This window comes from Caloenas nicobarica, chromosome 8, assembly GCF_036013445.1.
Source record: "Caloenas nicobarica isolate bCalNic1 chromosome 8, bCalNic1.hap1, whole genome shotgun sequence".
Classification (NCBI taxonomy): domain Eukaryota; kingdom Metazoa; phylum Chordata; class Aves; order Columbiformes; family Columbidae; genus Caloenas; species Caloenas nicobarica.
Window position 1 is genome coordinate 18056252 of NC_088252.1, and position 17121 is coordinate 18073372.

General features: G+C 37.5%; 1 protein-coding gene across 1 annotated transcript in view; it reads left to right on the forward strand.

The window, feature by feature from the left end:
* The window catches only part of NAALADL2 (N-acetylated alpha-linked acidic dipeptidase like 2), a 244835-nt gene that overhangs the window by 206834 nt on the left and 20880 nt on the right, over window positions 1–17121 (forward strand). Inside the window, exon 12 of the mRNA XM_065640342.1 lies at window positions 12357–12450. Coding sequence (XP_065496414.1) covers window positions 12357–12450 — 94 coding nt within the window. The remainder of the gene's footprint in view (window positions 1–12356; window positions 12451–17121) is intronic.

Sequence of the window (17121 nt, forward strand, 5' to 3'; positions counted from 1 at the left end):
ATATACGAACGAAAAACTTTAAAATGTGTTTTGAATTTTCAAGGTACAATGTAGACACAGTGCAAAATGTTCTAGAAATTTCTGATATCAAAACTCTTTTGAAGTTCATTTAGATTTAGTTTAAAGCTATTGAAAGTACATCAAATGCCTATATACATTGCATTTCTACTGCAGAGGGGAAAGATGGAAATTCTTATAGTCTATGAAGTCTTAATTTATTTTTACGTCTGTAAATCTAACTTTATCTGTAACTGCATCTGTCTTCAATTTTAACATATGGAAGAATTTTGAGATTACTTTTTCTCTTTGATCTGTGTATGCAAGTACACTTACGTGCATGCGTGTATGACTTTGGATACTGTCAGCACTACCACTGATTTGTTCACTGTATATCACTACCATATTCTCCAGTACTTTTTCTGTTTGAGAGACAATTTATTTGGAATTTTACATAGCATGGGGAAATTATGCTGAGTACACGCTGATTACAATATGCTGAAGGACATTGTTAAGTATTTTCCTCTGATACATTTTCGTTCTGTAGTATTTCTAAAAATCCATGCTTTTCTCCCTGGACTCATGATCAAACCACTTGTCTGCAATGTAACCTTCCCTTGTCTTGACATATTTGCCTTGTGAGTCTTTTTTCTCCATGCAATCTGTCTATAGTGTTGCTGCCAAAATGATCTTCCTCAACTGTCCTTTTAATCTTTCCATCTCCTCTTTCAGAAATTCCCCAGACTCCTGTTGATATTGTGCAGCAAATTCCTACTTGTTTTTCTTTCTAAATCTCCTGCCTTTCTCAAACCCCATCTTTTCCACTTTCCAGTCTCGTCAACAACATCCCTTTCATCATCTTCTTTCAGTACAGGCATCAGATCTCCATCGTTGTTGTCCTTATAGTTGGAATAATCAAGCAAAACTTGTCTCCTTGTCCATTTACCCATATTGAGATCTCTTCCAATGAACTCATATGTTCCAGAAAGTTAATCTAAACCTGGAGAAAAATAGTCATTCTGCTAAGCCAAAACAAAAAGAAGTTGATAGCAAGACCAGAAGCTAACAAAAATATGATGCTTACCAACAAAGTGAGTCCCGGCCTTTGAGTTGTTCTTACAAAAAGACTATTCAGTCTAAAGTAACCTGTTCCTTTCGAGTCCTGTACCCCCGCTTCTTGGTTCAATTCTATGGGATAGGCTTAAGAGAAGTGACAAGTCTTTTAGCATAGATGTCTTTTGAATTATTTTCTGAGACATGTAATGTATTTTGGTGCTTAGACACTAATGATGAGTATAAATAAAGAGATATTTTTTAAAAGGTAGTACCTGGAGCAGCCATCGTGCAGCATTGTAGGTAAACATTGATTTTTTTTTTTTTTTTTCTTAACAGTAACTGCTGTCGTTTGAGCAACTAGTAACATTTCTTGCAGTGTTGTAAGATTATATGTTTTTAAAATGTGCTTCCCTATGTAATCTTTGTTGTTGCCATTATATCATGCTGGCTTTATCATTTTAATACAGAGCCCACATAAAGATAGGGTGCAGTGGAATGAAATGGCCACCATCATTTGACTATCTTAGTAACAGGTGTATTATTACAGCCCCAGATGTGGTAATAAATCTCAATTCTACCTTCAGATAGATAGTTTTATTGCTAGGGTTCCTTATGAATTTTGAGGGCAGTTCTACAGCACAGGTCATTCTTCTGAATTTTCTTTCTCTGTTTATATAAATATTCTGTGGTGAGAAACATTATTTGTTAGGTCTTTATTCATTGTTGTTCAGGGACAAGTTTGAGAGGTGAGAGAATTTCTTTTTCAGGTAAATTGGTAGCCTCAGGAGCGTGCCAGCTAATTATAAAGTACTTCAGTAGGTTCATCAAACTGACCTGGGATTCCCTAAGGCTCAAAGAGTTTGTCAGACTTGGCATTTTCCCCAAGCCTGAGGGGAGCTTGCTCAGTCCCAAACATATTCATCTTTAATTAATGTTTTCTTTTTAAAATAAAACAACCAATCTTCACCCACCTTTATTTGTTAAGTTACACTGTTTAATTACAGGAGGAGGTATGAGATCTCCTTTTAAGATTCAGATTTCAAATTATTAATGAAAGTCAATTGATTACTTCTATGTATCTTGCATATCTTCTATGTATCTTGTATATTGAAGACTGAAGGTTCCAGTTTGAAAAGTAGTGCAAAAAAAAAATCACAGAAATTGCATCTTTGAGTTCTAATACCAGTAAGAAGCTTAAATACCTTTCCGGTTTGGTAACTACCATACAAGTATATCCAAGAGCAGAATCTAACCCTAACTGAGGCAATTGCCTAATAAGGAAATTGAGCCTCTTTATGAATATTGCAGTATATCCTGGTGTCTGGGGATAGCCTCAGTATAATATACATCTAGTTATTCCCTGATGTGGAACATCTCTGTTAATGTTTATGGGTCTTTTCTATGAGCTATATACTATAGATCTATGTATTTTCAGCTTCCCTTGGATCCTCAGCACTGTGGTTCATGAATGGCCCTCCCTCGGGGCTGGTCTGTCATGTTTAATGAACTGCCACTGTTCCAGTCCTGACTGATTAGGGTGACCTAAGCGGAAAAATTTGAGGTACCTTTGGATCAAGAGGTAGCAAGAGGGAAACGAAAAATATTTTTTCTCTATAACCAATTAATATCTTAGTTTTTCTGAGTTTGAGAAGATGGGGAGTCTCGTGGGTCTTTTTGAAGTGCTTATTCTGTTGAGTCTATGCTGAATTGACTGCCCAAGTTTCCCACGTTCCTCAGCCCTTCATTGATGCTTTTCTTCACGGTTCTCCTAAATTCACTTTCTTCCGTCCCTTGCCCCTGGTTCTCCCCAAATCCTATCTCCCTTTCTCTAAGGACTGACTGCTGCGTAGCATACTTTCCTCTTTCAGTGTGGCCACTTAGAAGACATTGTAATTGCAAATAAAATTCAGGCAAAACAGGGCATGGTTTAAAGGTCCTGTTATAGCATTTCCTCATCTTCTCACAAATTCCCATAGTCAACTCTGACCCATTTTGAAGGTCATGCTGTGCAATGAGATTTAAGGATGGTGGCATATTAACGCATATCAGTGTCCTGATATCATGATTGTTAACACTGAAAAAATGTATAAATGAAATGGCGATAGATGAGGAAAAATAGAAAAAAAAGAGGTATTGTCAATAATGGAAAAATAATGAACATCAAGGAGAATGACTGTTAGGTACTGAAGCAGATTATATGCATTATTTTAATTAAGAGTGCCCAATAGTACATATGATTTCCTTTGAATAATAATTGCATGCTGATGAAGTGTGATTAAAGACTTTTTTTTTTTTTAGGAGTTCAATTAAATCAAATCCATTTCTGTAAAAGGGGAGTGATTAAAAGGATGATCTCAAGGTCTAAACTGAAAGCTGTGGTAGAAGCTTCCTATTGCAGATTTCTTTATTATCGCAATCCTCTGATGACTATTATCTAGTTTTTAACAATGCCACAAGTTTCAGACTTAGTCCTGCAGATTCAGCATGAGAACTGGCTTTAGAGATCACATAGAAACTTAGTAAATACTTGGATGACCTTGAATGTATGACCCTGGGATTGGTCCTAATTCATGAAGATTCTTGATTTGTGCATTTATCTTGAAGCATATGAGAATATACTTTGATTAATTAGGGCTGTAAGACAACATACTTTGCTAGGCTGATCTATATTTCTGTAGAGTGCTTGTGAACCTGGGTGATTAAAAGCAGACTTGCACTGCTGCTTATTTTATCTGCTAGTCATTACTGTCTGACTTGCAAGACTCAGAGATTGGCAAGACCCAGCCAACTGTCTGGCAACTGTTAACACAATTATCAATTATCTGTCTGAGTCTTATCATCTTGTACTTTGATTATCCTATATCGTGAGTAAGGAGGGCTGGTTGTGCTAATGTCCTGATTGGAGTCTTAAACACATACGTAAGTCAGGGGAAGGTACTGATATTCGTTAACTGGTAGCAAACACAGTGAAAGCCTTTAGGAGCACAGAAGAATGTGATGATTTTTGTAACTATGTACTAAATGCTCAAGCTGTTAATCCCAGCATCCTGTGTTTTCATACCACTACACAGGAATCTAAACTTCTCTGTTACTCTGAGATGACCTTTCCTTTATGGCTTAAACCAGAAAAAAATAACCTAAAACGTCTTGTTCAAAACTGGAGTGGAGTGTGCACTGTTAGCTAGCTGCATATTTTATCCTTTGAATGTCTGTCTTACACAGGCAAATAAAGAAAAAAATAAGCTATATAGTTTTGATTTAAGGTAGTAAAGATCTATCCAAGATGCAATTTCTGTACATGATCGTTGTCATTAGAGATCTTTGCCTCGGATGTGTGGAAATAAATTTTGCTCCACGTTTTATTATATGCTTCTCTTTCTGCCGAAACAATAGCTTGATCTGTTTCCTCAAGACTGCCTGTAACCAGCTTCAGGCGGTTAACATTGCTGCTTTAAAAAGGATCTAGCCCTAGTTTCCCCCTCCTCCTGCTATGCCTGAAGTGGGTCAGAGAATGAAAGCATTTAAAAGGTCACTTTCTGTGCAATTTTGGCATCTTGGTTTGTGGGAATGCTATATGCAAATTATTTAGCTTTAAAGCAAAATTTTCTGTATTTGTCACTCTCCAAGTCTGCAGCTGGTAACCAGAGCAACCTGGCTTTAAAGTTGGAGATAAAAAAGAATTAACACTAGAGCGAACTTTAAAATTCTCTTTAAGAAATCTAGTGTGAGGGTTTGTAATGATGTAAAGATTTGTATTATCATGGCGTGACCTCTTCATACAGAGCTCATGAAGTGCAGAAGTGTTTTTCTATTATATCCTTTTGCATGCTCATAACTACACGCACTAGGGAAAGTCTGACTGAATTTTTTTAACAAGAGGCTTGAATCTAGTGGCCCTTCTAGAAGTTAATTTGACACTATTTGCATCTAGATACCACTAGAATTTGACATACATAAATGTGAAATAAATTATTAGAAACTTTTCTCAGGGTTATTGCTAGTTACCAGCATACTTCAAAGAGATGCAATTTCTGTTTATGTGGTGGGGAAAAAAAAAATAATAATAAAGCACTTGAGAAACTCTCCCTTTTCCAGTTAACTTTCCAGTTAACTTCACGGCATCCTTTGTAAGCATTAACCCTGTGTATTCTGCACAAAGAGTTGCTCTGCCTCAGTTCCAAACAAACCAGGTTGAGTCCAAGTTCACTTACACAGTGCTAAGCCTAACTCAATAAAGGTGTCATCTTGGAAGCTGAGTTAATAATCCCCATTCTCTGCCACTGCGGTAACAAGAGCATGAGAACGGCCACCGTGAGTCAGCCTTAAGCCTGGTTCCCAGGCTCTGACTGTAGCTGGTGACAAACACCTCAGAAGAGGGCTGTGTCTCCCATGACCACAGCTGAAGGTTGACTCTGGAGCATCATTTTTAGTCGTCAGCGGTGCGCTGCCCTGCAGGAGTCTGTCTGCTCCCGTCTGAAACCTGTTTGTCCTCTTGGTGTCTGGCGTGTCCCATGGCAGTGAGCTCCAGAGCCCAGCGGTGTCTCGCAGGACACCAGGCACCTCTCCCTGGCCCATGCTGGGCCAAGAGAGGAGGATTGCTCTCTGCCACGGTGCCAGGAGCAGCACCATGACCCCGCAATGTCTTTGCTCACAGCCCTTTCCTTGGTGATCTGGATAGAAGGTAGAAGTGAGTGGAAAGAAACTCTATATAAAACCCTATGGCGTTACAACCTAGGGCATTGGCGTAACTGCTGACTAAAAGTTAATACAATTCAAAATACATTTTTAAGTATACACGTGTTAGAAGATTCACATAAATGCATTTAAATATACACAAAATATATATTTCCATATACTTTCTATAAATATAATTTCAAATGTAGGAATTTCTACGTGTGCACAGAAAAAAAGCAGAGATCAGTATGAGTGTCTCATTTGTGCAAGTAGTTGAAGACAGTAGGATGAATGAATCCCTCCCAGCTGTGAATGAAATCTATAGGAAATGTACTCTTGTTGCTCCAAGTTGGTCAACAAATTAGATTTTAAGTAAATTAATCACTTAAGAGAATACTTCTCACCTTAATTTCTCAGTGCCTCAGAATCTCATCCTGAGCCATGCAGAAAATGTAGCATATGATCATGTAAGTAGAGATTTTCTCTACTCCAGAGGAAGCGGCCCAAGCTAACATAATTCTGGCATCTTAATCTGTAACTTTCAGGGTGCCATATACTGTGTGTCACCGTAATACAAGTAGTATAAGTGTTGTTTGCTTTGCACAGGTTACCTGCAGATGTTTTGTTCACTATCACCAGTGTGAACTATCATCAGTATTTCCTACACTGAGAGTAAATAAAACAACATTAAGTGATGGAGGGGGGTGTTGAAATAAAATTTTTAATATTTGTAAGACCTCAGATACAATTCATACTTTTCTTGGTCAGAAACAGCGGTCTGTTCTGAATTACTATGCTCTAGTTCACCTACTGTAGCCATCAGCTCGCTGTACTCTTTTCTCAGAGAGCCCTCTACTGACCTAAAACACCGTACGTTAAACTGAATGTCAGATACCCCAAAATATCGTTTGACCTGTAGTGTAAATACATGCCCTGGTACCAACGTAGATTTCAGTAAGAACAAAAACACATTTGGTACTACAGAATTTTTGAGAAGTTCTGAGTTTCCAGAAGTTGACAGCTTTAGTGCAAAGCAAACATGTTTGTGACCAGATTTCTATTTCTTTGTGTGATTAAGGGAATGTGGTTCTTCAGAAAAACAGAGGGTCAAATAAGTGGTTGTTTTCTCATGCTCCTGCCTCTGATTTCTCTTGTATGAGTCAGTTACATTTTTGGAGAGGTGATGAATATAAGAAAAATATCTCTGTGGACTGATTACGCAGGAAATTTTTCTCTAGCAAATTGAGATCCTAGTATTAAAGATACTTATTAATTTATCATGAGTCTCACTATTTACTGCCATTCATACAATAACACTAGGTGCTGCAATTATATTATTGCCAGGGAAGCATAGATTTCATTTATATAGACTCAATTTCTCATGCTTAATTAAAAAAATCTGATAACGTGAAGGAAGTTGGAGGGTGGCAGGAGAAACCAGCAGAAAGCAAATTCAGGAAATTTGCCTGTATTATCATAAGTATTTATCTAATTTTGCAGGGTGGAGCAATTGGAAAAGGCGGATTATTTTATGGTTTGAGATTGCTGACATTTTGATTCTGAGATAGGATCTTAACATATGCAGAGAATTATTCCTTATTTTTATGAGGGTGTACACTGAAACCATTGTTTTTGCGTGGGTTAATGTCAAATGATCTCAGCAGGTCACTCTGCTAGTCAGTACGTGCGGAAAGAGAGAGCCCTTGATGCAAAGAGATCAACACCTGAGATTAGACACTGCAACAGTCAGCCACAAAAATCAAACCTTTTCATTCACCTTTAGAAGAAAAAAAAGTTTCAAGTCATTTTCAGCAGTCAGTTACTGATCACCCTAGGCAGCACGTATCCTTCCATGCTCTTTCCTCATCCTGAACCCCGTGGACAATGTGTGAAGGGAGAGGTGCAAGGTGTGCGGGCAGACGTGACTCCAAGGAAAGCGTGTCTGATGTCAAAGGAAGTCGAGACCCAGAGTTCAAATAAGTTGCCCAGTGTCTCACACTTCTGAATTACGAGGATTGTTTCTAGTAGGGAGTCTCACATGCAGAGGTCTTTTGAGTCTGTAGTTGGGAATCTACACAGGTGTACTACAGCACCTTGTTACATTACCTGCTTTCTAATATGATTTGTCATGGTTTTGGTAGATTAGCTGCCGTGTGTGTGCTTGTTTTCTCTAAAAGCACGCAGGTATCAGTAAGGCGAAGTGGTGTTAATATTCAGAGAATAAAATTAGATAATAAAAACCTGAAAATTATAGAACGCAGGAAAGAAGAAAAACTATGTTGCAGAGGTATATGGCTTGAAATACAAAGGAGTTGCCACTGCACAATTCAGGTTTCAGGTAGTTGTGTCTAATTCATTCCAGCAGGTAAAATTGGAGTACAGCACTACTGAAGAACAGTGTTCACAACAGGATAAACATGGCAGTTTACCTGATTTGTTAAGTTATGTTTTTTGTAACTTGGCGTGTGAAGAGATCTGAGATGCCTGTTTAGATTTTAGCACTCTTAATGTAACTAAAAATGTCCAAAAGGCTCAGCACTTACACCCACTGAGGTTTACATAGCACGCAGGCTAGATATAGTGCAGAGTTCCAAACTTCAGCAGACAAAAATAGAAACAAGACTGGCATGTGAACTTCTGTGTAAAAGAAACTGCCTGCACACTGTATGCTGAGGTTTGTTCTAGCTTTTTACATTTTTGTGTACTGGATTTTAAGAATCCAATTTTCCTTTGAATTGTGCATGCCAATAGACGTTCTTTGAGTTGTTAGTAGGCAGCTTGGATACTGGAAGAAGGAAGTTGCCTTAAAAACTGAGTTTACCTCTGATTAACTCACTGGAAAACCAGGTGTGACATACTCACCAGAAAAAAAAAAATCAGTTATGAACCCCCTCTAACTCCATTTTAATTAGTTTCCTTATTAACATTGTAAACCAGCTAAATAGATAAATTGATATTTATGATTTACATAGATTAATAAATTGTGTGTGTTTAATCCAGTTATTGTATTGTCAGAGTGGTGCATTTGGAGAGTGGTGCAGATCTACCCAATGTCCCTGAGAGCTGACTTTTGTAGTGCAATTAGGTTTGTAAGTTGGGTAGAATTGCAAGAAGGGATGGTTCTAAATGAGTAGGTTTAACACTTTAGAAGAGAGCAGAGCCTATGTCTTCATTTGTTAAGAGCCATGTGATACTGAATCATCTTTAACACCAGCATTTTTGGAAGTCAGTTTTATTTTTGTTTGTTTGTGGGTTGGTTTGGTTTTGTTTCGCTTTTGCTTTTGGGATCTGCACGGAATCAGAAAGATAAAGGCAAGAGAAGTAGTTATTTCTTTCCTACAAAGATGTTTACACTCTAAGGTAAAAGACCTTGAAAAAATGTTATAATACCTTGACAGAAACCTATTTTGAATATTCAGATTAATTTTGCAATATTAAGTATAACTCTACAATTGTTGTTATGTTTTATATTAGTATTTATCTTTAAAGTAATTGGAGGTTCATTAAATACATTTTAGTTTACTGAAGAATACCTTTCCCAAAGCCAAGTGCAGTGAAAATATTACTCATTATTTTTTTCATTTTAAATTGTGTAAGAAAAGCGTTTCAGAATCAATTAGCATTTGAACTATAATTTTCTTCTTTAAATTTGATAATTGCGTGAATGCTACATCAATTATTGTGTGTTTGTGTGTGTATTCATATGTATAAATGTTATTCGAGAAGTTGTCATTAGTTAGAACCAGTTCAATATGGGAATAAAACCAATTATGCTGCTTTAGCATTTCAGTTTATGAGAAAATTGTTGTCTTTACTCTTTGCTAAGTTATTCTTGCATTTAATAATTCAATAGTCAGTTTGAACCATTTTTCAGCAGGGGAAAGGAGGCAGAAGCTTGTCTTTATTTTCCATGTATATTCAGTGTTGTACTCGGGGGAATGGTATATCCAAAAATAAGACTATAAATAAGAAATCAGCAGCCTTTTCTTTCTTGCTGCATTATGTAGGTTTGATATATGCTTCTGCAGCATTATTACTTACTCTGTTCAAATCAATGCTCTGAGCTTTCCCTTATGTGATTGATTTCTTCCAGATTAGCCTACAGAGTACATGATTTAATAAACACCACTCTTACCTGTTTGCTAACTCACAGATGTCTGCACTAGTACATACAGAGAAACCATAAAGTTTCCAAAATGCTTCAGTCAGTCATAAGACTTTGATGGTATAACTTTATTTGAATAGGAAAGAAAAAACAACTTTGGTCTTATGTAGGCAAAAGCAAAATAAAATTGCTTAGAAGAAATAGAAATAAGGCAAGGACTGATAAAAATTAAGCCAGGAGATAATGGTGAAAAGCGAAGATGCTTGTTTGGGTATTCTCTGTAATGCCACTTTCATGCCTAAGAAAAGAAGCATTTTTCCATACTTCCGTGTTCTTAAACATTGTGTTCATGTCCCTCCCTAAAATATATCTATGAATTTGTAGTGAAGGTTTTTGCAGAAATGGGGTGTCAGGAAGGATTCAAATGTTTTGTGTGCTACAGTACTATTTAGGAGTCAATGGGTTTGGGCTCCCTATAGAATGCCTCTTCTTTCATAGGGTGTTATTTCATTACCACAGTTGCTTTTCCATAGCAGCTTCCAGGTTGTGAATGTTTTGGGCAGCTGTATCTTGATATTGAAAAAGTTCTGTGCAGGACAAGGAAGGAGTTTCATGGCATTTGGACCTTTAGAACCAGATTTTTACAGTTGTTTATGGCTGGATTATACGAACCTGGATTATGAACCTGTTTTGGATACAGTTTTGTATGGATTTCTGTTTGTCCTAACAATCTAATTTTTGTATTTTTGCAATGCCTCTCTGATATTCTCAAGGCCAATGTTTTCTAATGCTTTTCAACCCAGAAACTTTTGTGTATAATCACCGATAGAAAATGTAATGGCCTTCAAGCATTAATGGACCATGCAGTTGGGAAGTTTGGAGAAAAGTTTCATGAGAGATTACTGTGCTATATTTTAACACAGGTGTCCAAACATAGTATTTTTTCGTCTTCTTTCAAGTTCACTCTTATTTCTTTAGTTTTTCTGATAACAGCCTGACATTTCATTATTACTCCCTATTTTTTCTCACCATATATATGGTAGTTTGGTTTGCTTTTTTTTTCTTCATGCCTTTTGCAATATTGTATTCTCTGGAGGTAAATCTCAACAGCTTCATAGTATGTCTCTGCTCACATGTGGATTGCAGCCTGATATACAGCAGAATCCCGCAGTCTCTGTAGCCAAATCAGTCTGTGGCCAGGTCATTTCTTTAAGGCTTTCTTAGAAATGTTGTTGGGGTTCTATTAATCTTTTTCCAGGAAACTTGTATTTCTGATATTACTCTGTTTTCATCCACTTTCCTGGGAGATAGTTTTCCTTTTCAATTGCTGTACAATTGGTTTTTAATATTACTTAGCATTGTTGTCTTTTCCTACTACTTTGTGTTGTAGAATTAAAACGGCGCTTTCAGCACAGCAACTATCATATTGCTTTTGAAGGACAGATATTATTCTAACTCCCCAACACCTTGGGAAGTATTGTACAATATGATTCTATTCAGTCCACATTTTTATCAACACGATCACCGTCACCTGCAGCCATCATTCCATTTTAGAGCACAGCCCTACAGCTATTTTTTCCCTTTTTGCAATATCAAGATATGAAGAAGATGAATGAAAGTTTCTTGCATGTTTTTGTCAGTGTGTTTCTATAGCTCCCATGAACAGTGATGGACTTGGCAGCCTGGAGACTGAAATCCTCTGTTTAATCACAGCCTAGGTACAGTTCAGCAGAAAGACATATTTCTGTACACAGCCCTTGTAGCACATCTAAGCCTTGAGCTGGAGAGCCTGTCTTCTGTAAGTGGAAAAAAAGCACTCGGGCCAGTCAGTCCCTGGCCTTTTCTCTGCAGCTGTTGAAAAGAAGCATTCATGCCATTGAGGTTTGTGACAGGTGCTAATGTCTGGCCTGGAGTGGACTGAGAAATCTCTTTCACTCATTTGGGAATTTCTTTCTGTAAGTTACTGAGAGAATATAGTGTTCTGTCCCGTCTGGAAGTTGTACGTCTGTGTGCATCAAGTTGTCACGTCTCTCTTCAAAAGGCAGCAGGTTTTCAGGTCAACTTGCATTTAGCCACAGGCTTGATCTGAAGCTCATTAACGTCTGTGATTTTTTTTCTTTTTTACTTGTGTAAACTCTCAAAATCCAATAGCTAAAACCAGAGACCAAAGTAAAACAATAAACCTAATTCATATTTTTAGGATGTTGAGGTGTTTTATTTGAAAGCAAAGCAAAATTAAGGCCCTTCAGAGACTCCTGTGGTATCCTAGGTCCGAAGAAAAAGTACTGCACAGAATTCTTGTGTGTGGTCATAGACTGTAATCTCTTAATGTTTTTCCATGTTGTATTAGAAAGGCAATGGTCTAGGTCATATTCATTTTCACAAAGATGTGTTTATGGAATTTTACTCATTTTTCCCTAAAAATCCAATGTAATGAAATATGTGCTATTCCAAAAGAAATGCTGGCTATTAAATCTGCTAGAAATTTTTTGACTGTCTTGTGGGTTTTTTTTGTATTTTTCAGCTAACAGGACAAGTGACTTTGCAAATTGCAAGTGAACCAGTTTTGCCGTTTAGTGCCCTCGACATCGCATTAGAAGTTCAGAACAGTCTTAAAGGTAATTTTGTTAGAGGAACATTGTTCTCCATTAATACAGTGAAAAAAAAAAAAAGGATCATCTCTTCCCTGGTACAGATTTTCGATTTCTGCTTAAATGATAGCCAATGATTTCACTAGTTAAAAAGTGTCATTATATAATGCCAAATAAAACACAGGTTTTGCTGCTGAATAAAGTCATAAAATGTTTCTTTTTCTTCTGTTGTTACTATGTCAATTAAGGAATAGCTAGTACTAAAATCTCATAATTACTGTCAAAGATAGCAACCCATGTGACTGAACTTGATTTTAATTCTATTCAAGGCTTTGTTCAGTACAAGCAAGAGAATGCTTCTAATCCTGTTTCCATTTGGCTCCTTAATTTTCACAGTCATCTTCCTGGTTTGGTTATTGCACTAACTCAACTTGTTGGCAGTGTGTGTGAACTTTTCTCCTTTTTTCAGGTGTGAAAAAGCATGATAATTTACCAATACATATTCTTGATTAAGCACTGGGACCCTGGAAGCTCTGTATTTGAAACTGATCTTGGTGTAGTTGGGGTTGGGGTTAGACAGACAGACAAGAGTTCCTGGTCAGAAAGTGAACAAAAACGCCTGGTAACTTGGAAATGATCCAGATATAATTCTCATAGACTCTGAACTTGGCACTGTTTGCAAGTTGTAGGATCAATGCCTTGATGTGAGACTGCTCCACCAAGATTGTGGAGTCATTAGCCATTATTAATATTCTGGTGTCACCTTTTCATTTCTGGCTCTTCCTGTTGTCTTGTGGCGTTTTAGGGCATGATAAAAGAAGCAGCATTCTGCAGGCTTTTTGTACTATGTTGATGACAGAACCCAGTTAAACTGATAGCCTGTGCCTTGAGCTTTTAAGGTAACCCAGTTAAAGGGTGCAGTTGTGCATTCCTGGGGGCTGTTCTCTTTTTTTTTTTTCCCTCTACAGTTGGTAGAAAACTGTTGAAATGTTATAGAGAACTAAATCCATTGTACATTAATGAGATGTTCTCTGGTACTATCTAGACTACAAAAGGATGATAAACCTTCTTCTTACCAATGATGAAAAGAGTATCTCTCTTAGCTACAGGCCTGAGGACTAAGGAGGGGGAGGAAGTGTAGATTCCAGCACTATCCACTGTCACTCATCCATACGACCTTTCTTGTTCAGTATCATCTGTCCTCCTCCTCCCATTCTGTCCCTTTTCCCTTACAGTTACCTTGTATTTTAGTGTATTCAAATGAGATGCAACTCTCTCCTTCCTTTTCTAAGTGACTAGTTGAAAGTAGGCGGGATGTGGAGAGCACATAAGAAGCTTAGTCCTTTGAGATGAAATCTTTTTGATAGCTGCCAAACTCTTAAGATAATTCCTTGAATGTGTACAAACTGAGAAGCTGGTATTCTGGTCAGAGTTCAGTAAACTTTAAAGGAATATTAAAATGTACATCCCTGAGAAGAACTCCCCTGAAATTTGAAAGACTACTCCAAAGTATGCTCTTGTTAGGGCCTCACAGTGGAAAAATGTGAGATAGCTAAAAACATGTTGTTATTTCCTCATCCATCTCTGATACAGATTACCTGTAGTGTGCTAAGGCCTTTCAAAAATAATTTTTCTATGTATGGGTTTATGGAACTCTCAAACTGATCTGTTAAATAAAGATGTATGTTCTATAAAATCACAATAAAACTAGATAGTTTAACGGAATGTGAGATCCTATCTCAAACTTAAAGGTTTTTTGCAATCTTGAGGTGTTGCACCTGCTTTTCATTCACTCCCTACAGTATAAAGTATCACTTGTTTGTAATACACATTCACAGAAGTATGATCCCTTTTCTTTAATCTTTGCCATCCATCATTGTCAAGACCTAGGAGTCAGTAGGCTGGCAGTGCTCTGGAATCAGTGAGCATCCAACAAGACAAGTAATTTTAGCTCTGTTGTGCCGTATAAACATTGGTTTAGTTCAGCCTAAGCACAGCAGGGAAGGATCATCAAATAAAAAGTGTGGCTCAGCTGGTATTCCTTCAACTGAACATGAGATGTCTGGTATTGTTCTTCCTTTTGTCTTTATTTTGAGTAACAGGAAATGTTGATTTAAACTGACTTTTTTCTTCTAACTTCCGTTAGATCATTTATCTCAGCCACTTCAGGGTAGGGAAAATTATTTTCTAGGCTGTAGGGCCAGCAGGATAAATTTTCTTCCAGCTGTTCACTTTGGAGTTTTGTTTAATGGCTTTTCTCATGACTGTCATGTTTCATCTATCTCTGACTTGTGTCAAATAACAGTTTATTTTTATTTTGGAAACCAAGAAGACAACGGTCTTTTTTTGGATTACTTGAAGTGGAAGTTGTACTTTTTAACGTGGCTCATGGATTTCTTCATTCCTGAAAAGACTTTATGTTGACTTAGATTTCCAGTTCAAAGGTACATTGAGTAAACTATTTCCTTCTCCACCTTGATGAAAACTGTGAATGTGGAAAAGTTGAAGGGAAATCTGCATGACATGCTTGAAGATTTGCTCATTAGGCTTGATTTTCTGTCTCTGGGATATGGTTCAGCCAATCACTTCAACACACATTTTATTGCCTGTTGGATTTTCTCACATTCTTGAACTTATAGGTGTAAAGACTTGAGTCATAGTTTTTCAGTCTCCTGGCTGGTCTCATAAAAAGATGCGTGCATCTTGACATTTGCTAATATTGCATTTATTTATGTTTCCAAAGGATTCTATAATGTGGTGGGTGTCTGTACTGTTAGCTCTGTTAAGTTCAACAATATGTTGCTCAGAACTTTGTAAACCATTTCTTACCTTCAGGATAGGCTGGATGGCAGGTTGTAGGGAAATGTCATCCACAACATGTTTCCATCTGGCTCAGGGCCAGTTCCTCAGAAAGATGGGGAAATGGCTGTTCAGCAACATGTTCTCTCTGCTTGCACACACCGGAGCTCTTGGAAACAAGCTACTGCTTTTGGGTTTACCTGAATGGAAGGATTGTGACTGGAGAGTAATTTCTTTTTGTGCGTCCACTGATGATCTGATGTTTAACAGGAAATCTTGTGGTCATAAATGATACGAGATGGGTTCCAAGAACGAAATCCAGGTCCCTGGGGCTATTCAGGCTGTTATCTATCCGATCGCAGATGTGATGTTTTAGAGAAATTCATAAATAGGTGACAGTTCAAAATATTCACATTAACTACACATTGCAGTGGTGCAGTGTTTGTGCCTGTCATGCATTTAAAAACTAGACCCACTGCAACTTGAATCAAATACAAAAATATCTTTGCATACCATGAAAACCCAATTTATCTTTTGAGGTAGGGCACAAGCAAGATGGCAAATCTGGTGTGTGAATGATACAAATGGTTCTTTTAAGCACTTCTATAGAAGTACTTTGTATGCATATGCAAGTACAAATGTATAAGCATTTGCATATAAGTATTTTGTATATCTATAAGCATTTTTATTCACAACATTCATATCATCCGCTAAATGCTTTTAGCACTGTGCAGTCTGGACTTGCTCCTTGTAGCCTCTCTTACACTGGATCTGAGCCTCTCTATAACCTAGTATTTATTACAGCAAACTTCAGGGATTGATGAAGGTGTTAAAAGTATCTCATTAGGATCAAAAGCCTTTCTGCACCTTTGCACCTGATTGACTCAGCAAGAACAAAAAATAAAGGCAACCAGGTTTGTTGTGAGCTATGTGTTTTGCTGAGGTGCTGTTGGCTGTGGAAGCTGATACCGTTTCATTATTGGAAGTCACTGGGCCCACCTAGACTCATGCAGACCTTTCAAAAATTGGTATCTGTACCTTTCAAAAATCAGTATCTGTTGTCCCAGCCTTAGATTTTGGCTGAGCAGCACCAGGCCCACATGCCAAGATTGCCTAGTTGTGGCTGTCATCACAGGCTGCTGAAGCTGGTAAGCAAATCAGATAAGCTGTAAGCCGTGTCTAATGGGTAGTGGCTGAGAAAGGCCTATGAAGACAAATTAAGTGGGGATGAGATTTTCTGATTTTCCCCTTATAGGGAGAGCTAGAGCTGGGATTTAAAGCTCTTTGGCTGACACGGTGTCAGTTGTACGTCGCTTCCCATCAGTTAGGCCCTTTCTTCTCCTCAGAATGAATGTTTTACAGATGTTACAGCATCCGAAGTACTTGGAATGATAATAGTAGGCAGTGCTAGCAGAAGTTTAAAAATAATCTGTTTTATGATAAGCCTTTTCCAGGAAAATCTGCATGACTTTCCACAGCCCTGGATCAACTCATACATTTCAAAATATCAGTCTAAACTCTCCATCCTTAGAAAAATCAATACAGAAACATATCTCTGTCATTTACTTGATGGCTGCATACTCAGTGCCTACAGCTATCTGCTAGTCTTCAGCTTGCATCATTTTACCTGCTTGATCGTGTTTCCCTGATCATTTAGGGCACTTTTCAGAGTTACTTTCTCCATCTGTCTGTAATGTTCAGAAAGCTTCCTTCTTTACTGTTCCCACCCATTATTCTTGACTGCTACAGAGATGATATAGGATAGAAATTCTGTCTTTGCCATGAGACACTGATGTCTTCTCTTCAATATTCTTTCGAGGATATTATATATTAGTACTGGCAAACTTTTCATCAGCCTTAAAAAAAAAGTCATAGAAAAATGAATTTTCCATGGACAAA